The sequence below is a fragment of the Rhineura floridana genome, chromosome 1, assembly GCF_030035675.1.
Source record: "Rhineura floridana isolate rRhiFlo1 chromosome 1, rRhiFlo1.hap2, whole genome shotgun sequence".
Taxonomy (NCBI): domain Eukaryota; kingdom Metazoa; phylum Chordata; class Lepidosauria; order Squamata; family Rhineuridae; genus Rhineura; species Rhineura floridana.
In genome coordinates, this window is record NC_084480.1 from 302,806,169 (window position 1) to 302,829,627 (window position 23,459).

A 23,459-nucleotide genomic window follows, 5' to 3' on the forward strand; every position below is an offset into this window, starting at 1 on the left:
TCTGGAGGCACACTGGTTGGGAAAGGCTGCCTTAACCACTACATCACACTGGCTCTATAACACCACTAATGCTCTATTATTGCATCAATGACATGTTGCAGAATATACTTGCAAAACAACAACAGTAACACCAACAACAGTGTGGAGGGGAGCCTGAGTCTGTAAGAATGGGGATGTACCTTAGGAGAACTCTGGAGCAAGCAAGTTTAATTTGGCTTTTCAAATTAGCTGGATTAATTTACAAAGGCTGTGGCTTAATACATTCCATGGGCTTCCAGCCAATCAGTTTGTGCTACAGCAAATGCGCAGTTGTCAATCCATTGTTTTACAGGACCCAGGCACCTTTCCTCAAGGAAGTACTTCTATTCTGGAGAGGTATCATATTTTCCCAAGCAGAAACTGCAGCTCATTTGTACAATACAGGCTTTGCACGTAGAAAAACCCAGCTTCAAGCTCTGGCACTTCCAGTTAACAAATGAAACAGGTGACGGGAGGAATCCCCATCTCAGAGTGCAGGAAGCCGCAGTCAGTCGCTGCAGATAGAACTAGATGGACAAATCGTTTTTACATGGTACAAAGCAGCATCTTATGTACTGAAAGAAGAAAATATATTATTTATTTATTTATAAAAATATTTGTAAACTGCTAGTTCATTAAAAACGTCAAAGTGGTTTACAACACATTACAAAAAAACCCTAACGACCATTGAATAAAAACATTGAAAATACAAGGAAAACAAAGGTCAACTGTTGCAAAAAAAAAGCATCTTCTTAATTGCCTGCAGAAGCCTGGCGGAACAGAAAGATTTTCAGCAGGCGCTTAAAAGTTAAAACTGATGAATCTCTGTTGGCAGAACATTCCAGAGAACAGGGCTGACGACACTGAAGGCTCGATTTCGTGTCGATGTTAAATGAGCCTTGCCAACTCGGGGGACGGTCAAAGCAGCTCCTGCAGATGATCTCAGTGATCGAGCTGGGATATAAGGGTTCAGGCGGTCCCTAAGACACCGTGGACCTAAGTTGTTCAGGGCTTAGTAAATTAATACAAAGTAAATTAATGCTTGCTGCGAAAGTGCCATTGCAAGTTTTTTGGGGGGGAGGGGAATGTCAGGAACATGGTTCTGTGAGTATAATGGGCATCTATATGCTTGTGAAATCATGGATAACAAGCAAAGAAATTCTTTTTCTGCCCATGCCATGGTGTGATATTTAACAAATGTGTCCAGTCTGGTAAAAGGGAGTTTACATTGGAGCTGAAACTGTCTAGTTTCAAACTACAATGCCATCCGTTCTGAGTTTCTCATTTTTTCAGTCTTAAATTCAGTTCTCCACATTTCCACATTAATTTGCTAATTCCTTTTTTAATAAAAAATGTCCTCATGAAAATTCATCAGCGTTTTAGTGTGGATTTCCCCTAACATACACATTTTTGTATGCAATTTTGCTTAATATACACATTTTGCAAGCGGGTTTCCTTAACATTTTTGTATGTTATTTACACTACTATGCACAATAATGCACAATTGACCCAAACATATGCATTTTTGTACACATTACTTGGAGAACTACATTGCAAAATTTGGAGGAGTGTGTATTTCAAAGGATCCTTGCATTTTGTTCATGTATTGTTTCAGGAAGTACAAATTAGGGAGATTTGCCTTTAAATGTGAACGGAACCAGATTTTCCCCCTATTCCTAGTTTCATCCCAGGCAGTAGATCTTCAGACTTCTTGCCTTGGAGCTTAGGCAAAACTGGTGAGTGGGTTCCCCTCCCCTGTGAACCCCGTTTACAGGCTCAACGCTCTGCCACTTTGTGCATGAGAATACACATAATCAAGACTCTTAAGTAAAAGAAGCACAAGGTTTCGGAAGGAGTAATACAGTTGCCCGCACTGTTTATTGTGTATATTCAGTCACGATTTTGCCTTTGAATTGGAGCCTTCAGAAGTTTCCCACAAAGGCTAAAGCAGTATAATTTAAACTATTGGTATTTGAGCAAGGAAGAAAACTTTTCTTAATCCAATAGATTTTCCTTCCCTGCCTCTGAGGCTACAGTTAGGTTTCATATATTAGACTGGATAAACTGATGCTAAAGGGGCATAAATGCACTGCAAGTAACTTTATTTCTCTCTTGCGTACTGATGGAATGAATTAGGAGAAACCCAGAGCGCCATTTTCTTTATACATGATGTCAAGTAGGAGCTTGGGAGTTCTGAGAGAATGCAATTACTTATATTTTGGCCTTTGGAGGCATGACTGCACTACCTGCCCTTATTATATGTACCTTGTTAGTAGAATAAGCTGCTTTTATTGGGTTTTATGTGATCTTTGGTAATTGTTGCTTTTCCCCGACTGTTTTTCTTTCATTTATCTTATTTATTTATTTGTTTATTGTTATGATTAATGTTATAAGCTACCAGGACTTTATAGGGAAACACATGGCATCAATACTCTAAACAAACAAACAATGGGTTGTATCCAGTGCCACTGTTCTGCTTGTGCAACAGATTTCCACTTGTGCCTTTCCTGTGCAGCCTCCTGCACACCCTCAAAACCTGCTCCAGAGGATTGGGGGGCAATCTGGAGCAGATTTGGGGGTTGCATGGGGAGAGGAGAGGAAGGAGAAGTCCAACTGTGTGAATGCAATGCCACTTGCACAATATTGATTACAACCCAGTACTACTCTTCCCTGTCCCCCCCCAATCCTGGAATAGCTATGTGCTCTGCTTAGGAATCCAGCTATGCTATCTTTCCTGAAGGTATTTAACAACAGGATGGATAGTCATCTCTCAGGAATGCTGTTGTTGCACCCTGCATTGTAGATTTTGCATTAAGCAGGGGGTCAGACTCAATAACCTCCACCTTCCGACACTAAAAGTCTATGCTAGGCATGGACAAATCTATCAGTTTTGGTTTCCTTCAGTTTCTCATTTTTCTAATCTTCAGCTCAATTCTCCACATCTCCACATTAGTGTGCTTTTTTTAAAAAAAAAAGTCCTAATGAAAACTTGTCAGAATTTTAGTGTGAATTTCTTCTAACATAATTTTTTGTATGCAGTTTTCCTTAATATGCACATTTTTGCAAAGCAATCTCTCCTAATATAATGCATTTTTGTATGTTATTTTCACTGATGTATGCATTTCTGTGCACACTTTATCTAAGTGTGGGCATTTTTATACACATTACTCGGCTGGAGAACTGCACTGCAAAATTTGGAGAAGTGTGATTTTTGAAGGATGGGTGTGTTTTGGTTCTCACATTGTTTTGGAAAGTGTGTATTAAGTAGGTTTGCTTTGAAATGTGAACTTCTCCCCTATCCCTATTCTATACAGCCCAAACTAAATTCCGTCAGTCATATGGACTAATAGGGAAACCACCATGGTTCACACCTAAGACCTCCGCAATGATCACAAGGATGATGGTGACAAGAACCACTTGGTGCTATGATAGGTCACACTGAAAGTGATTTGTGAGCTGCTTGTTGCAAAGCCTTGGGCAAGCTCAAAAGCCCTCTGATCTTGTAGACTGGCCTTTTAATTCCAGCAGAGCATGTGACCTGCCGGTGGCCAATTAGTGTTGGGGTAGTCGGACACATGCTCAGAAGTTGGGTTCATTAATTTTCTTCACCAAATTTCTCTCTCACGTACAAACATTTCTCTATTTGGGAACAACAAAAATATTTCCAAAAATTACATGCAAGGTTTTGGTACTAAAAATGCCAAATAAAAATAAAGAAATAAAAACGACCAGGGCAAGCCGGATTGCAGGCCAATAACTAAGCATACCTGCTCTGTCTTAATAGCAGACAAGTCTGTAAAGTTGAGGTGAGCCACACCTAGACATGGAGGGGGACAGAAAGAGAGGTGAGGGGGAAAGAGAGAAGTCAAACGCACTGTGAATGGAGAATCCATTTTACAGCCAATATATTCATACAGGGATGCAAATTACAGCTATCATGAAACTAGAAAAACTAGTCTGCTACCTGCTTCCTGAGAAATTTCACTTTATTTATTTGAAGGGTGGTTTTTTTAAATCCTTTTTTCCCTTCTTGAAACAAAGTCTTGAGGCTAAATTAGGCATGTTTTCAAGGCTGCTTTGAAGGAGGCAGGAACAGGGGAAGTGGCACTAGTAGAGTGAATATTTAACATAAGAACATAAGAAGAGCCTGCTGGATCAGGCCAGTGGCCCATCTAGTCCAGCATCCTGTTCTCACAGTGGCCAACCAGGTGCCTGGGGGAAGCCCGCAAGCAGGACCCGAGTGCAAGAACACTCTCCCCTCCTGAGGCTTCCAGCAACTGGTTTTCAGAAGCATGCTGCCTCTGACTAGGGTGGCAGAGCACAGCCATCATGGCTAGTAGCCATTGATAGCCCTGTCCTCCATGAATTTGTCTAATCTTCTTTTAAAGCCGTCCAAGCTGGTGGCCATTACTGCATCTTGTGGGAGCAGATTCCATAGTTTAACTATGCGCTGAGTAAAGAAGTACTTCCTTTTGTCTGTCCTGAATCTTCCAACATTCAGCTTCTTTGAATGTCCACGAGTTCTAGTATTATGAGAGAGGGAGAAGAACTTTTCTCTATCCACTTTCTCAATGCCATGCATAATTTTATACACTTCTATCATGTCTCCTCTGACCCGCCTTTTCTCTAAACTAAAAAGCCCCAAATGCTGCAACCTTTCCTCGTAAGGGAGTCGCTCCATCCCCTTGATCATTCTGGTTGCCCTCTTCTGAACCTTTTCCAACTCTATAATATCCTTTTTGAGATGAGGCGACCAGAACTGTACACAGTATTCCAAATGCGGCCGCACCATAGATTTATACAACGGCATTATGATATCGGCTGTTTTATTTTCAATACCTTTCCTAATTATCGCTAGCATGGAATTTGCCTTTTTCACAGCTGTCGCACACTGGGTCGACATTTTCATCGTGCTGTCCACTACAACCCCAAGGTCTCTCTCCTGGTCGGTCACCGCCAGTTCAGACCCCATGAGCGTATATGTGAAATTAAGATTTTTTGCTCCAATATGCATAATTTTACACTTGTTTATATTGAATTGCATTTGCCATTTTTCTGCCCATTCACTCAGTTTGGAGAGGTCTTTTTGGAGCTCTTCGCAATCCCTTTTTGTTTTAACAACCCTGAACAATTTAGTGTCGTCAGCAAACTTGGCCACTTCACTGCTCACTCCTAATTCTAGGTCATTAATGAACAAGTTGAAAAGTACAGGTCCCAATACCGATCCTTGAGGGACTCCACTTTCTACAGCCCTCCATTGGGAGAACTGTCCGTTTATTCCTACTCTCTGCTTTCTGCTTCTTAACCAATTCCTTATCCACAAGAGGACCTCTCCTCTTATTCCATGACTGCTAAGCTTCCTCAGAAGCCTTTGGTGAGGTACCTTGTCAAACGCTTTTTGAAAGTCTAAGTACACTATGTCCACTGGATCACCTCTATCTATATGCTTGTTGACACTCTCAAAGAATTCTAATAGGTTACTGAGACAGGACTTTCCCTTGCAGAAGCCATGCTGGCTCTGCTTCAGCAAGGCTTGTTCTTCTATGTGCTTAGTTAATCTAGCTTTAATAATACTTTCTACCAGTTTTCCAGGGACGGAAGTTAAGCTAACTGGCCTGTAATTTCCGGGATCCCCTCTGGATCCCTTTTTGAAGATTGGCGTTACATTTGCCACTTTCCAGTCCTCAGGCACGGAGGAGGACCCAAGGGACAAGTTACATATTTTAGTTAGCAGATCAGCAATTTCACATTTGAGTTCTTTGAGAACTCTCGGGTGGATGCCATCTGGGCCTAGTGATTTGTCAGTTTTTATATTGTCCATTAAGCTTAGAACTTCCTCTCTCGTTACCACTATTTGTCTCAGTTCCTCAGAATCCCTTCCTGCAAATGTTAGTTCAGGTTCAGGGATCTGCCCTATATCTTCCACTGTGAAGACAGATGCAAAGAATTCATTTAGCTTCTCTGCAATCTCCTTATCGTTCTTTAGTATACCTTTGACTCCCTTATCATCCAACTCTTCACCATTTCACCAATCTAAATAGCATGCATGCACGCACACAATTAAAAAACAAAACCAACTTGCTATTAGCTATTTGCTATTAGCTCCATGGAGTTAAAATACATGTACCTGTATTATATCTGTATGTTTTCCCCTGTGGGTCTAATACTAGCTTTGGTGGGGAGGGGCATTTAGCACCATTCTCCATAGCATATAGAGGTACATTCAGAGTTTGGAAAAGTTACTTTTTTTGAACTACAACTCCCATCAGCCCCAGCCAGCATGGCCACTGGATTGGGCTGATGGGGGTTGTAGTTCAAAAAAAGTAACTTTTCCAAGCTCTGGGTATATTTCTTTAAAGATGCAATTGTAAGCTCCCAAGGGAGGCAGCTGAGGGGCTCCTGGATACTGTGGAATTCCATCCCCATGGCCAGAGAGAGGGGGCCACTGCTGTAGGCCAGCCTAGTGTGGTGTTAGAAAGCTCAGCAGGTGCAAAACTGATGGTGGTACCCCACAGGTTCCCCCGCTCCCCAAACGGGCATGTCAGGGGAGTAGGGATGGACAAATCTGTCCATTTTGGCTTTTCTCATTTTTCCACCACTGGCTGGTCATAGGCATTTAAAGCAGGCTCAGGCTGACTGCATCCGTTATATGTTTAAAGGTGTAGACCTAAAAGTGTAAGGTATGGACAGGCCAAGTATATTTGTAAACACCCCAACACCCCCCTACATATTATAGTGGCATATTTGTTAACATATATTCATCTGAAACTTCCTGTTAAATATATACTCTGTGGCAAACCCAGATTTGCCTGTGAGTAATGTGGGAGCTGATCATTGGGTAGTTAGTTAATTATGGCTCAGATTTAGCCAAGAACAAACTACTATCACTGTATGCTTTAATTTATTTAGTACATTTGCATCCCCCCTATCTTCCATTATGAAGTTCATAGCAAAGTACATGTAGTTCTCAGATGGTCTTCCATCCAGGCAGTGACCAGCGTTAGCAAGATGACTGCATCATCTACCTTTGTTGTTGTTATGTGCCTTCAGCTGATTTCGACTTATGGCGACCCTATGAATCAGTGACCTCCAATAGCATCTGTCGTGAACCACTCTGTTCAGATCTTGTAAGTTCAGGTCTGTGGCTTCCTTTATGGAATCAATCCATCTCTTGTTCGATCGTCCTCTTTTTCTTCCCTTCTGTTTTCCCCAGCATTATTGTCCTTTCTAGTGAATCATGTCTTCTTATTATGTATCCAAGGTATGATAACCTCAGTTTCATCATTTTAGCTTCTAGTGATAGTTCTGGTTTAATTTGTTCTAACACCCAATTATTTGTCTTTTTCACAGTCCATGGTATCATAGAATCATAGAGTTGGAAGGGGCCTTGTAGGCCATCGAGTCCAACCCCCTGCTCACAGCAGGAAATCCACAGCTAGAGCATCTCCCGCAGATAGCTGTCCAGCCTCTGCTTGAAGACATCCAGCGAAGGGGATCCCACCACCTCCCTAGGCAGTCGGTTCCATTGCTCTCCTCCAACACCACATTTCAAATGAGCTGATTTTTCTCTTATCTGCCTTTTTCACTGTCCAACTTTCACATCCATACACAGAGATCGGAAATACCACGGTCTGAATTATCCTGACTTTAGTGTTCAGTGATACATCTTTGCATTTGAGGACCTTTTCTAGTTCTCTCACAGCTGTCCTCCCCAGTCCTAGCCTTCTTCTGATTTCTTGACTATTGTCTCCATTTTGGTTAATGACTGTGCCAAGGCATTGATAATCCTTGACAAGTTCAATGTCCTCGTTGTCAACTTTGAAGTCACATAAATCTTCTATTGTCATAACGTTCGTCTTCTTGACGTTCAGCTGTAGTCCTACTTTTGTGCTTTCCTCTTTAACTTTCAACAGCATTTGTTTCAAAACTGATTTATTCGGAACCAGCTTACCCATGTCATACATGCCAGCACTGCACTGATTTCTTTGAGCAGCTAATTGCCAAGTATCCCTTCCGTTGCTTTCAGAAAACACTAACTGAGACTATTATTGTCGCTCCTGACGAGGGAGTCCATTTCAGTTCTCTCTGTTTCTCATTTTTCCAATCAGTTCTCCACATAACGGTTTGTGTGTTTGGTAAAAAAAAGTCCTCATAGAAACATTGGAAGCTGTCTAAAACTGAATCAGACCATTGATCTAGCCCAGTGTTGTACACACTTACTGGCAGTGGCTCTCCAGAGGCAGGGTTCTCTCCCAGCTCCACCTAGAGATACCAGGGATTGAACCTGGGACCTTCTGCCTGAAATGCTCTCCCACTGAGCTACAGCCCTTTCCCATCTGCATTTCACTGTGAATTTCTCCTAATAAATACATTTTGAGATGTAATTTTGACAAATATACGTATTTTTGCAAGCAATTTACCCAAATATAAATAACGTTTTGTGCGTTATTTTCACAAATGTATTCATTTTATGCACACCTCGCCTAATATATGCATTTTTGTAAACAGTGGAGAACTGCATCACAAAATTTGGATTAGTGCGGATTTCATAGATTGGCTGTGTTTTGGTTCTCATATTGTTTCAGAAAATGCAAATTTGATAATTTTGCCTTTAAATGCAAACTGAATTGTCCCCCATGCCTGCTCCTGACTGATATCTTCTGGACCGTTTGTCAGATCAGGAAAAAGTATGAGAACTATTTTGCCTTTAAAAAACACACCCGGTTTCTTCTGCCTTATCTCGTCCAATGCTGGCTTCCATATTCCCAGGTGATCTCTCTGCCCTGTGAGTGACTTACTCCCCCACCCAGCAGCAGACAAATTAGGCCAATACATTTAATGGTAGAGAGGGATCCCTTCTATGGCAGCATGCTCAGAAAATGTATACAAATAAAGCCACTCCTTGTATTAAGGCAGACTATAGTTTCTCTGATAAAGTGAAGAGACGTTTTAAAAATATATGGGGAAAATCTCCAGCTGGTTTTATATGCTTTCCAGAACCACTAGGTGATGCAAAAATGCAGTCATTGTCTATGGCTCTATGCAATACTTGGAGCCGGTAGTTAGTAACCTACAAAATGCAGCCTGTTTGCACCGTTTTGGTTCCTAGATCGGAGGTGGGGGACTTGCTTCAGCCCAAGGGCCACATTTCTTCATGATGATTTTTCTGGGGGCTGCATGCCAGTGGTAGGTGGGGCCAATCAAAAAATGGGCACAAGCACCACACTAAAAGCTTGATTCCTTACAAGTGTGGAACAAACATTATGTGGCACTTGTAAAAGGTGCTAGTTTCATAGACTTAAGTGGTCGAGTGGGCATATGTGGGGTACGCAGATTCTTCAAGTAAACTGGTCCCAAGCCGTTAGTGGCTTTATATACTAACAGTAACACCTTGAACTTGGCCCAGGAACAAATGGGCAGCCAGTGCAGATCTCTGAACAGGAGTGTTATATGCTGGGCCTCGTTCCTGTCAGCAATCATACTGCAGCATTCTGCGCTAACTGCAGTTTCCACACCAAGAGCAGGGAAGCTCCACATAGAGTGCATTGTAGTAATCAAATTTTCACACTGAACCATTTTGGTGAGAAAACAATGCTTTGTGGGGAGGGAAAAACATTTCCTTCCCCCTTTGCTTTTTCCCATTTCTGATTCCACATTCCTATTATCTCCTCTGATTATTTGCTTTCAAGCTATCTTCCTCAGGAATAGTGCACCCAACTATTTGGGGATTATATAGTGAGCACAATGATCTCACAACACCATATAGCCAATCATATTTGGTTATCTGCCATCATGAAGCTAATCTGGAGTGAGGGCAATGCTTCCTGTACCTCATTGCCTTCTCTCTGAATGGGCTTGTGTGTCTCCTGGATGGGTGGCATGGAAAAAGGGACTGAGGCCACTGCTTTTATCTCCAGACAATGCTGGTAGTTACCCATCTGCTCTTCTATGAACAGTTTCCCCCCTTTCAAGCCCCCTTGAAAAAAAAAGGGGGGAGATCTTTGCAGTGGATGAGAGTGTTCATGTAAACCACTCTATTTCAGCTCAGAGTTCCTCTCATCAGCATGCTTACTGGATTACCTATTTAAAAACAAAGAGCTCTGCATGTTTTCTCACTTAGCAAGATAAAAACAAAGATACCACAACAACTGCAAAGACATCCTTTTAGTTGCACAGTTGTGTTTCTTTAAGGGAATTCCCTCTCCTTTGGGTTTTGCACTTTTGATACCACTACAGCACTGTTGGGGACAAATATCACTTTCTCTCAGACTCAAAAGTGGTGACAAATGCCAGAGAAGCAAAGATGTCTGCTTGGTTCAACCTTTATTTGCCTTAGGGATGGGCTGAGACTAGTTAGTATTTTTCCCCACTACAGACCTCAGTTCTGTCCATAGCCACCTCAGGAATATCACAGGTCTCCATTTCACACTTGATATTCTTCAGGAGACTCTTGGCCTTTTACAGTGCACAGTGTCTCCATGGCAACCCTACCACACATGGACAGAAAATAAAAGATGGTTGTAGCCTATAACTTCACACATGTGCAACATCATTTGATATTGCAGCAGATCTTCAACCCAGATTAAGAAGAGCCTTGCTGGATCAGTCCAAAGGCCCATCAACTCCAACTTCCTGTTCTCACAGCAGCCAGCCAGATATTTATGGGAAGCCTGCAAGCAGGACCTGAATCCAATGGTGCTGTCCCCATTTGCATTCCCCATGAGGGCTCCCTGTCAGTGCTGATGAGCTCACTGTCACTTATAAGGAGCCCTGCTTGCAAAGGAACAATCTTTCTTTTGCTGCTGGTTTGTGAATGAAATCCTTGTTAATACCTTCTCTCACAACAACAGACGTTCTTAGGAGGCAATAAGCGTGAAAAGGGAGAGTGTTAGCTACTGAGAAGAGTCTTCTCAGTGGCTGACTCATGTCCTTTCCCTCTGACTAGCTACAATCAGCAGGAAAGGACAAGGACTCTTCTCTGTGGCTAACATGTTCCCCTTTCATGCTGATTGCCTCATAGGATTCTGGAGACATAGGGACCCTGCTCCCAAAAAAGTAAGGGGTCTAAGACCCTCCGAGACCCTGGATGACTATACCCCTATTGGGAGGTCCCTTTAAGCTTCTGATTATTCCTTTGTAGCCACATCCATACCTGTCCTACACCTGCTATCCTCTGACATCATTATGATGTCACATGATTAACACCAGTCAAAATTCAAAGGAGATAGCCATATCCAGCAATCAGCTGACCTGTGGCTATAGCAGCCTACTTTGGAAATATGCCTTCAGTGCCAATCAGCTGATTGGTGCTGGGAGCACACCCTTAAAGAACCTTGTCACAGAAACTCGATGGCAGAATCTGATGAATGGTTACAGCAGCCTCTCTTGGAGACATGTGTGTTTTATTGAATTTTAATGTGTACGTCGCCTAGAGTGGCTTCGGCCAGATAGGCGACACAAAAATTAAATTTTATTATTATTATTATTATTTCAGCCCTAACCAGCTGATTGGCACTGGGCATGTGCTTTCAAAGAGGCATGCCACAGAAAGTCTGTGGTAGAGTCTGCCCATTGTAGGATTTCTAGCTAATTGGGCTCTTGATCTGCTTTGATGTACAGAGCGACACCACCTCTAGCACACCTTTTGCATAGAGTTTGGATTCAGAGATGCTTCTCTCTATTCCACCAGTGGCTCTCAAACTTTTGGGTAGGCCTGCACCATGCTGATCTCCCCACCGCCTCTCTCTCCCAGGAAGTTCAGCAACTAACCTCTCAGGAGGCCAGGTGCAAGCCCCTCCCATTGGCCGCTCCAGAACATAGCTCTAGTACGTTCTTTGTGGAAAACCTTGTACACCTTTGCAGTGAATGTGGCCTTAAACAATTGTCGGGACTGCCTAATTTTTTTTTTTAAACTTAAATTGTGTTTTTAAATTATTTTTTTAAAAATGCGTTTTTAAATTTGTATATTTGTTTTTAATGTTTTTAATTGCTGTAAAGCACCCAGAGAGCTTCGGCTATGGGGCGGCATATAAATGTAATAAATAAATAAATAAATAATGGCTATTATAAAATAAAATCCCATGTGTGTTGGAATGGGGGGGAAAGGTGCCTGCACACTGTTGATTAAGTCAAGAAAGTCTATGCGTTTTTTAAAGATGTTTTGTTCTTAAGATGTATTTAGTGCTTTTATCATTTGTTTGCCACCCTGGACTCACTTTGGGAGGGATATAAATTTAATAAATAAATGAATAAAATATGACTGATCTGAATATTTACCAGAGTAATAGTGAGAAACACTCAAACCGTGGCAGGTGGTGGCTCCATGTCAGTGGGGCAGTGGAATCTGCTCTGGGTTTTAGTCCAAACTTTCAAGGGACTATCCAACAGCTCTTTGAAAGTTTGGACTGAAAACCAGAGCACATTCCACTGTCTCTCTGACACGAAGCCACCAGCCACCACCGCACCCAAGCAAGCTTCCTGAATATTTAAACAACTCACCAACTTTAGAGAAAAATCTCATGGTATATTAGACAGCATTTTAAAATGGAGAGAGAGGCATGATGGGCAAGTGAGATGCAGGTTCTCCCCCGCAGCAAACAGTTTGTTTTTATTCTACAACTGTGCCTAATGATCACTTCCACAATGATCTCCTTGGGTCCCTTTGCTATTAGTCCCTGCTGGTGCATTTTTGTGTGTGCGCAATGGATAGATTAATAAAATCTAAACATCACTGTTAATGTCCAAGACATATTTTCAGTTTCTTTATTTTATTTTATATCAAATCAACCCTTCAGGGGTTCTTTTCTCTCTTTTTTTTAAACAGGAGTAAGCTGCTACTGCTGCTACTTTAGCTAACAAAGATGAGATGGTGCAAGAGAGACTAGAGATCAGAGAGAATCACAGGAAGCCCATCCTCAATTCAGGTTTCATCATAGCACCTCTGCCTTCTGACAGAGTGCTTTTACTGTGCAGCTGAAATTAATTTGCTGCCTCAAATTCTCCACATTATTCTCCGCTGTCTTTCCATTTCACCTGCCTTTTAAAAAATAATTTTTATAGTTTCCAAGAACATAACAAAATAATATGTTCATGGGGAAAGGCAAAAGAACGAGGTCAAACCAAGAGTCAAGTGCATCCTGTTCAGAATTGTTCATCAATTTAGTCCAAACGCTTATTAAAATGCTTACATTTTATGCATTCTCTCTCTCTCTCTCTCTCATGGGAATAGGTAACCTGTGTCTTTCTAGATGTTGTTTAGAGTTACCAGGTCTCTGGTTTTAGGCCGGAGTCTCAGGTTTTTTGGGGGGCCCTCTGGCTCTCCGGCTAGCACCCCTTAATGTCCAGACTCGCAGCTTCAATTAAAAAAAAATTAAGTTTCTAGGTGGTCTGGTACCCAAGATATACACCAAAACGTCAGCCGCCCCCCCACGACTGTTTAATCTATTTAACTGATACGACACTGAAGTTGATTCCTAGTTCCCAGTTCCTTATTTGCTTGAAAGTTCAAAACACTAAAAAAGAAGAGTTGACAACTACAGCAACTTCAAACCAAACTTAACATGTCTCTGAACCCCAACATATAAGTTGGGGTACCCTGTATGATATATCACTGTGATCGGGGGACTCTCCCCATCAAGAATAACAATACATTTATGCAATCAAAATCATCAGGCTTCTGATATTATCATAAATACATAATGATGCATAAAATCATAAAAAATAAGTAACTGGGGGTGCCCACCCCAACCTCTGCTCTGGGACAGGACAAATCACATACCCCAGGAAAGGGGAGGGTGTCCTCTACAAGATGCCACTGCGTCTCACCTGGCCCAGAGCTTCTGCTGGGCGCAGGGCACGGAGGGCATATATGCAAAATCAAAGCAGACCAAAACATACAGGAAAAAATAAGTAACTGGGGGTGCCCACCCCAAAATCTGCTCTGCGACAGGACAAATCATATACCCCAGGAAAGGGGCGGGTGTCCTCTACGAGATGCCAGTGCATCCCGTCCAGCCTAGAGCTTCTGCTGGGCATCAGGCACGCACGGGTATATCAATGCAAAATCAAAATGGACAAAAACACATAGAAAAAGATAAGTAACTGGGGGTACCCACCTCAAAATCTGCTCTGGGACAGCACAAATCATATACCCCAGGAAAGGGGAGGGTGTCCTCTACGAGATGCCACTGCGTCCCGCCTGGCCCAGAGCTTCTGCTGGGCGCAGGGCACGGAATAAGACATCTATACAAAATAACAGCAGAAAAAGACATACAGGAAAAATAAGTAATTGGGGGTGCCCACCCCAAAATCTGCTCTGGGCCAGGACAAATCATACACCCCATGAAAGGGAAAGGTGTCCTCTATGAGATGCCACTGCGTCCCACCTGGCCCAGAGCTTCTGCTGGGCGCAGGGGAAGGATGAGGGCATCTATGCAAACAGAGGAGCACATTGCTAAGAACATAAAAACCAACAACAAAAAATTCTATAAATACATTCAAAGCAGGAGACCATCTAGGGAGACAATTGGACCCTTGGATGATAAGGGAGTCAAAGGTGTACTAAAGAACGATAAGGACATTGCAGAGAAGCTAAATGAATTCTTTGCATCTGTCTTCACAGTGGAAGATATAGGGCAGATCCCTGAACCTGAACTAACATTTGCAGGAAGGGATTCTGAGGAACTGAGACAAATAGTGGTAACGAGAGAGGAAGTTCTAAGCTTAATGGACAATATAAAAACTGACAAATCACCGGGCCCGGATGGCATCCACCCGAGAGTTCTCAAAGAACTCAAATGTGAAATTGCTGATCTGCTAACTAAAATATGTAACTTGTCCCTTGGGTCCTCCTCCGTGCCTGAGGACTGGAAAGTGGCAAATGTAACGCCAATCTTCAAAAAGGGATCCAGAGGGGATCCCGGAAATTACAGGCCAGTTAGCTTAACTTCTGTCCCTGGAAAACTGGTAGAAAGTATAATTAAAGCTAGATTAACTAAGCACATAGAAGAACAAGCCTTGCTGAAGCAGAGCCAGCATGGCTTCTGCAAGGGAAAGTCCTGTCTCAGTAACCTATTAGAATTCTTTGAGAATGTCAACAAGCATATAGATAGAGGTGATCCAGTGGACATAGTGTACTTAGACTTTCAAAAAGCGTTTGACAAGGTACCTCACCAAAGGCTTCTGAGGAAGCTTAGCAGTCATGGAATAAGAGGAGAGGTCCTCTTGTGGATAAGGAATTGGTTAAGAAGCAGAAAGCAGAGAGTAGGAATAAACGGACAGTTCTCCCAATGGAGGGCTGTAGAAAGTGGAGTCCCTCAAGGATCGGTATTGGGACCTGTACTTTTCAACTTGTTCATTAATGACCTAGAATTAGGAGTGAGCAGTGAAGTGGCCAAGTTTGCTGACGACACTAAATTGTTCAGGGTTGTTAAAACAAAAAGGGATTGCGAAGAGCTCCAAAAAGACCTCTCCAAACTGAGTGAATGGGCAGAAAAATGGCAAATGCAATTCAATATAAACAAGTGTAAAATTATGCATATTGGAGCAAAAAATCTTAATTTCACATATACGCTCATGGGGTCTGAACTGGCGGTGACCAACCAGGAGAGAGACCTCGGGGTTGTAGTGGACAGCACGATGAAAATGTTGACCCAGTGTGCGGCAGCTGTGAAAAAGGCAAATTCCATGCTAGCGATAATTAGGAAAGGTATTGAAAATAAAACAGCCGATATCATAATGCCGTTGTATAAATCTATGGTGCGGCCGCATTTGGAATACTGTGTACAGTTCTGGTCGCCTCATCTCAAAAAGGATATTATAGAGTTGGAAAAGGTTCAGAAGAGGGCAACCAGAATGATCAAGGGGATGGAGCGACTCCCTTACGAGGAAAGGTTGCAGAATTTGGGGCTTTTTAGTTTAGAGAAAAGGCGGGTCAGAGGAGACATGATAGAAGTGTATAAAATTATGCATGGCATTGAGAAAGTGGATAGAGAAAAGTTCTTCTCCCTCTCTCATAATACTAGAACTCGGGGACATTCAAAGAAGCTGAATGTTGGAAGATTCAGGACAGACAAAAGGAAGTACTTCTTTACTCAGCGCATAGTTAAACTATGGAATTTGCTCCCACAAGATGCAGTAATGGCCACCAGCTTGGATGGCTTTAAAAGAAGATTAGACAAATTCATGGAGGACAGGGCTATCAATGGCTACTAGCCATGATGGCTGTGCTCTGCCACCCTAGTCAGGGGCAGCATGCTTCTGAAAACCAGTTGCCGGAAGCCTCAGGAGGGGAGAGTGTTCTTGCACTCGGGTCCTGCTTGCGGGCTTCCCCCAGGCACCTGGTTGGCCACTGTGAGAACAGGATGCTGGACTAGATGGGCCACTGGCCTGATCCAGCAGGCTCTTCTTATGTTCTTATGTTCTTAGAAAGGGTAGAGAATCTTCTTACTGTTACTTATTTCTCAGACCACTTTCTGAAGTGAAGGGTCAAATCTCTAAAGAAGTTTGGAGCAGCCACATTAAAAGTTAAGGGCAGGGCATTCCAGGCAGGGGGTTGCCAACCCTGCTTGGATATGGATGTCTTTGCAGAGGATCCCTAGTCAAGGTTTACCAACAGCACAATCCAAACTATATCTACTCAGAAGTAAGTCCTGTTGAGTTCTATGGGGGCTTAGTCCCTTAGTAAGTGTGTTTAGAATTGCAGCCTTCAGGGGCATCCATCTTTACTCCTGAATGCTCCCATCTAACATCTCCACAACACTAGGCTCCTTTCTTCCTACAGTGACCTTCTGGTGACTGGCCTGGCCTGAAGGCACTTAAACCCTACTTGCTGAAAGCAAGTAGGCTAGTAGGATAGATTAAATGTTCCCTACCCAGGCTCCATCTTTTAGCTAAGATGTCTAGCTTAATTTCCAGTGAGATATTTTTTAAATTGTACGCTCCAAGCAACTGTGATTGATGCTTAATGTATCATGCTTAACTTGGGCCCGCCCCATGACATCACTCGGGCCCACCCCTAAAATCTCAGGTTTTGGGATGCTTCTGACCTGGCAACCCTAATGTTGTTGGATTATAACTCCCATTAGCCCTCACTATTGGCCAGGCAGGTTGCCTGGGGCTGATGGGAGTCCAATGTCATATGAAGGCCCTAGTCTGGTCATATCTTATTTCTCACTATTTCACCAAGAAGTTCAGGGCATGAATGTGGTTCCCCTTTATCCTCATAACAATCATGTGAGATAGGTTAGACTGAACGATGATGATTGGTCCAAGTTTGGGCCATAACAGTGTGGGGAATCCAACTCAGGCCTTCTTGGTTAAAGTCAAACACTCTAGCCATTACCCTACTTTGGCTCTGCTCTGTACTCGAAAACATGCCTCCCAAACCTGGTGGCCTCCAGATATTGTTGAACTACAATTCCCATTGTTTCTGATCATTGGCTATGCAGGGTGGGCCTGGGGGCACCAATTTGGATCAGACTGCTCTACAGAGTTGTTCACTGTGGCATTTAGATTTTCTGGGGAACAACAAAAGGGAACAAAGCTATAGCAATTGCTTGAGTGTTGAAGCTGGGGATGGGTGAATATCTTCATTTAGGTCTCTCTTTTTTCTAACTTTTCCCATTTTAAATTAAGTCCTCCACACTTCCCTGTCAGTTTGCGGTTTTTCTTTATAAAAATGTCCTCATGAAAATTCTTCAACATATTAGTGCAAATTTCTCCTAAAATACACATTGTTGCGGGTGCATTTTTTTTCACATTTCCCACAACATAATGCAGTTTTGTAAGTTATTTTTGCTCTTATATGCATTTATATGCACACTTTACTGTTGTATTTACATTTTTATACGCATTACTTAGATGGAGAACTTCAATGCAAAATGCGGAGGCATGTGTATTGTTTCGGAAAGTGCAAATCAGGTGTTTGCCTTTAAATGCAGACTGAATTGAATTTGTATCCCATCCCTGGTTGAAAGTCCTTGCCCTGTCATAAAAGGGTTGAACTGGAGTCATTTTTCAATTCAGTGGAAACACCTCTTCTTGCATAAGCCTGTTAATTTCACAGCCCTGATAAACATGGCTTGTGGCTAGATTTAGTTCCCACCTAAATTTATCATCATGTCCAAACAAACACCTCCTTTGTAAACATAGCACAGTTTCTATTTAACCTTTGTATACATTTTTTAAAGGAAAAAAGAAGGAATGAAATTCACACACTTCCTTGCTGATTAGTGGCGTGGCTTAATGACATTTCCAAAATGAGCACAAACGTCTCAGAAAATGCCAAGAATACGAATCAATGATCCAAATAATTGAAGATTAAGGTCCTGTTCCACAAGACTTTGGGAACAGGGACAAAAGAATTTTTTACTACAATAATGCACATCCTTAACTGAGAATAAGTCCTATTGAATCCAGAGGAGCTTACATAACTAGGCATCAACCCCATGAGAAAGACCAGTATTCACCATATTGCAGATATGGGTGAGCAGAGGACTGAAGCAGAGTTCACAACTGATGTGAAATTTGAACTTACATTTGGTAACCACCAACTTAATTGTCCTCCCACCCACCAGAGTTGGAAAAGGGGGTGGAGCTCAAATTTAAATCAGTAGAGGTCATATTAATTATTTTTCCTCCTTGCAGGTTCTACCACTGTTATTTCTTCCTGTTCAGCATAGCTTAATGATGAATTGCCTTTTAATTAAACCGTCTTTATACATATACCACATGAAGAGGGTTTATGTGATGAGTGGAGCTGTGCTGTTAACCCCACATCCAGTGTTATGCTTCATTGTCTGCACAAAAATCATAAACAGCTTCATTATTATTACTACTACTACTCTGCCCCTCCTCACAGAAGAACATCTTTAAAATACCTTTAAAACCAAACACGTTTAAATACATCTTTAAAACATCTTTAAGCAGAAATCTTTAAAACATTTTTTTTAAAAACACACACACTAAAAACACTTCCAACACAGACTGGGATAAGATCTCTACTTAAAAGGCTTGTTGAAAGAGAAAGATCTTCAGTAGGTGCTGAAAAGATAACAGTGATGGCACCTGCCTAATATTTAAGGGGAGGAAATTCCAAAGGGTAGGTGCTACAACACTAAAGATCTGCTTTCTGTGCTGTGCGGAATGGACTTCCTGATAAGATGGTATCTGCAGGAGGCCCTCACCTGCAGAGCGTAGTGATCAACTGGGTATATCAGGGGTAAGATGATCTTTCAGGTATCCTGGTCCCAAGCTGTATAGGGCTTTGTACACTAAAACCAGAATCTTGAACTTAGCCTAACAGCTAATGGGCAGCCAGTGCAATTATTTCAGCAGCGGGGTCATATGTTGGTGATATCCTGCCATAGCTTGGAAAAGTTACTTTTTTGGACTACAACTCCCATCAGCCCACTACAGCAGCCATGCTGGCTGGGGCTGATGGGAGTTGTAGTTTAAAAAAGTAACTTTTCCAAGCTCTGATCCTGCCGCAGTAAGCAGTCACACTGCTGCATTTTGCTTATACATAGGAGCTCCTCTTCAGATGCTTCTGATCAACATTTGGATGTTGGAGAGGCTGGCATGGAGTCACCGTGCCAGGGGTAGGGCTAGAAGCATGCTACCCTTCATGTGTTACATTCATGAAAATAATTTTGGTCAGCTTTTTTTTGGGGGGGGGAGCTTTAATTACTAGTTTTCTTTCATTATTTTCCTCTTTCTTTTATAGTAAAAACGGGTGTGTCAGTATAAAAAAATGAATAAAAACCAACCATTAAAGCAAGGAGGAAGCTACTAACTAATGTTGCTGGGGAGTTTTGTTCATTATTATAGAAGGATCTTGGAAGGGTACAGCTGGATAATATAGAACCATATGGGCAGAACAATCCAATTCCGTGGCATCCAATTGCTGTTCGGGAGCCTCCAGGCTGGCTGAACACGGGCTCAGCTGGGAGTTGTGCGCAGGGACTGGAAAGTAAAAGTTGGCTCTCACGAATACCCCTGCCAGGGAATAAGCACACTCCATAGACTTCCATTGTCATAATTTTATTAGACTGACCTTTCTCCTGGTGTAGCTTTGGCCCAGATTGGAACCTGCAGGAATGCTCTGAATGGCAGTTGGATATTGCATAAGTTCCCCCCCCCGGCCCTTCCTCTGACATCCTCCCAAAATGCCCCTTTTTCAGGCCTTACGCCTGCTTCCACCACCACCACTTCCATCGGGCTGGGCTTCCCTGGTGGACCCCTGGCTGAGCTGGCAGGGTCCCAGCTGCACCATGGCTGAGCCATAGCTGAACTGGGGTGAGGGGCTTCTTCCAGTGAAACCCAGTAGAGCTGGGACCCTGCTAGGGTTGCCAGGTTCAATCCCTGAGACTGATCCTGTATCTTTAGGAGAAAAGAAAGTCAGCCAAGTGCAGGTGTTCTTGCAACCCTGTAATAGGAAAAACCACAAGGTGGAATTCTCCCTCCCCCCCCCCCTGCCAGGCCCAGCCTCCAAGAGGTCTTTTGTATCTTTAAAAGTTGTGCGGGGGGGGGGGGAGAATTTCACCTTGTGGTTTTTCCTATTACACTGTTGCAAGAACACCTGCACTTGGCTGACTTTCTTTTCTCCTAAAGATACAGGATCAGTCTCAGGGATTGAACCTGGCAACCCTAGACCCTGCTGGCTCAGCCCGGCGTAAATACAAGTTGGATTGTGCCCTGCGTGTTGTACGCTTTTGTTTCTGCTGCCACTTGATTGCAGAAAAGCAATGAATCTCTGTGGTCTTCAAGGACTCTTGTGTGGAAGGAACCTCTGAATTCTGTGAAGCTTCACAACGTAAGGAGGTGGTGATGGGGAAATTCTTCACTGAAATAACATTGGAAAAGCCAAAACTTCCAGCTGAGCCAAGGAGTCTAATGTTTGCTCAAGCAGCAGGTTCTCCATCCTAGGCCTGTGTTTGCAGATCTGACTAACCCCATTTAAAAATAAATAAATCTCAGATACAACTGCAAGGTGGGGAATATGTGCAGAATGTAAAAGACGAGTGCTGGAAGGGAAGCATTTGTCATGGAGATGGAACCCTCAGGTAGCACTCCACAATCTGACAGGTAAAGTTAAAAGATACTTCGGGATTATTTTAAAAAATATTGTGCCAGCTAGTTAAATTTGTTTGCTTATTTTGGAGCAAGCTCCATCAAATGCAGTAGGACTTATTTTCCAGTATGTATGCATAAGCTTATGCTGCATCCTGACTGCATTTACTGTTTTATGGGTTCACAAACCTTTTTTCTCAATCCAGAGATTCGTAGGCTATCAGTGCCAACAGCTCTGATTTACAATCTAATCTGTATGCTTGAGTTGTCCCTGTTGGATAGGACCATGTTTAACATAGAGGGGGGAGTATGTTCTGAATCACCACTAGCAGGTCATGCATATCAATATATTCACCCCTTCCCTATGATTTGAAAACTCTTTTGCTTGAAGTAACAACTCTTTAGGCTGGAGTCAAATGACTAGGTGAATGAATAATAGTTAATGAAAATAACATTTTCCTGAAAGGAAGGACATTTTTAAAAGAAAACTTTGAGGCAAGTAGGGGATTAATGGTTGCCATCCATGAGTAATTCTCCAATTTGTTTCTGAAGAAGCATGAAACAAGATACAAACCTGGAGAGCTCATCAAATATCTGTATTATTTGTAGAACGTTATTTTTTATATAGTTGTTACAGCTTGGATAAATTTGTAATTTGGTTTTCTATATGCTTATACTTGCACATGTTTATATGTAAAGTTCAAACAATAAGGGAAAGGACACAGCTCAGTGGCAGAAGGTCTCAGGTTCAGTTTCTAGCAGATCCAGGTAGGGAGAGACTCTTGCCTGACACCCTGGAGAGCTGCAGCTAGTCAGTGTAGACAATACTGAGCTGGAAGGACCAATGGGCTAACTCAGTATAAGGCAGCTTCCTGTGTTCCTAATCACTCATTTTATTGTCACTTCGTTTCCTGTGACTTTATCTTTTTGTTACTTATATTCACTAATAGGCAAAAAACCTTGTGGTTTAAGAACGTACCTATAGCCCACAGATATTTCTATCAAACTTTAAAAAGCAGGGAAATAGGGCAGCTATAGTGAATGCACCAGGGGAGCAGGAGACCTGACCTCCTCTCTGAGATATTGGACTGCCCTACAAATTTGTCAAAATGCAACACAAATTGGGTTGTTCTTTCACAGTCCAATCTACTTCCTGTGTAGCTTGGAAAAATTTGGTAACAGGTGCCTCTGAGTATATGGTGAGTGGTGGCAACACCTGCCATCTCCCAAGATGGAGAATTATGTTTTTGTATGTTTGTTGGTGTTCTTCTAACTTTGCTTCTTTCCTGTGTTACTAATGTTTCTACAGAGAATCTAATCAAGAAAAATTTATTTCTCTCATTTTTCATCCTAGAAATCTGTCAAATTTATTTTTATTAATTTCAAAGCCTTTTTACTGGTCAATGTCATATGATGGTGAAGACAGCCTTTTATATTTCAAATTGGGGGTTATGTTCTATTTCTATTTTGCGTGCAATAACAGTTGAATCTGAAACTGCAGTTTGATGTAAAATCAGATTGATTACAATATGTTGCTACTTCAGCAATGACTCTAGCTGTTGGAAAAAAGAGGATGCATGTTTTCAGCCTGCTATGTTTAAACCACTTCAATTAAGGCAAGGTGGGCACGGTCAATTAAAAACATAGAGCACACCTAGAATTTTGCTAGAATATATTTCACCTCCCACTGTTTTATCTTGTGCAAATTGAGACATTCCTGAGGTCCACTGGAGACTATTCTGCAGATTATTTTTGGAGTTTTTTTTGTGTAAATTTTGCGAAGTGTTGCTCTACACATATTCACAGAAATAGAAACAAAAGAAAATGATTTCCTATAGGAAACTTCACTAAAATTGCAAAGGAAATCAGACATATTCAAAGTGACCATCTGAACTATATCAACTGTCTTAATAATGTTGCTTCCTCCCTGCTAAAACAAGATCAGCACAGCACATGTCTTCTTTCTATTATTTGGGCTGATTGCAGGTGTTGCCACCACTCACCATATGCTCAGAGGCACATGTTACCAAATTCTTCCAAGCTACACAGGAAGTGGATTGGACTGTGAAAGACCAACCCAAATTGTGTTTGCATTTTGACAAATTTGGGGGCCAGCTCCCCCAAACCACTAGAAATCGTATTCACCCCCCCCCCAATTTCTGAGTTCACTAGGCATTTTCCACTTATTTTCATTGCAACCATTAGGTCTAGATGCTTGCTTTTTAAAAAACAATTGAAGCTTAGATTCTCAGGGAGCTTTAATTCTGTATTTCTGCAGAACTGCAAAATATACATAGCCCTGGAATTAGGTGTGCATACATTCTGATGATTTGTGTCATTCTATATATTCATTGGAGCCACTTTGAGCAATA

The 23,459-nt window shown here is 42.1% G+C and overlaps 1 protein-coding gene and 1 long non-coding RNA gene across 2 annotated transcripts in view; one reads left to right on the forward strand and one right to left on the reverse strand.

Moving 5' to 3' along the window:
• Nucleotides 1-218: 218 nt before the first annotated feature.
• LOC133374896 (uncharacterized) lies at nucleotides 219-18,530 on the reverse strand. Its single transcript, XR_009760012.1, has 4 exons — nucleotides 18,446-18,530; nucleotides 14,133-14,259; nucleotides 3,786-3,835; nucleotides 219-593 (listed from the first exon to the last, which is right to left on the reverse strand). It is a non-coding gene; the product is annotated as an uncharacterized LOC133374896 (long non-coding RNA).
• Nucleotides 18,531-20,669: 2,139 nt separating this feature from the next.
• Nucleotides 20,670-23,459, forward strand: part of FER1L6 (fer-1 like family member 6) — a 132,163-nt gene continuing 129,373 nt past the window's right edge. The window contains exon 1 of the mRNA XM_061606195.1: nucleotides 20,670-21,102. Within this exon, the coding sequence (XP_061462179.1) occupies nucleotides 21,062-21,102 (41 nt within the window). The 5' untranslated portion in view covers nucleotides 20,670-21,061. The remainder of the gene's footprint in view (nucleotides 21,103-23,459) is intronic.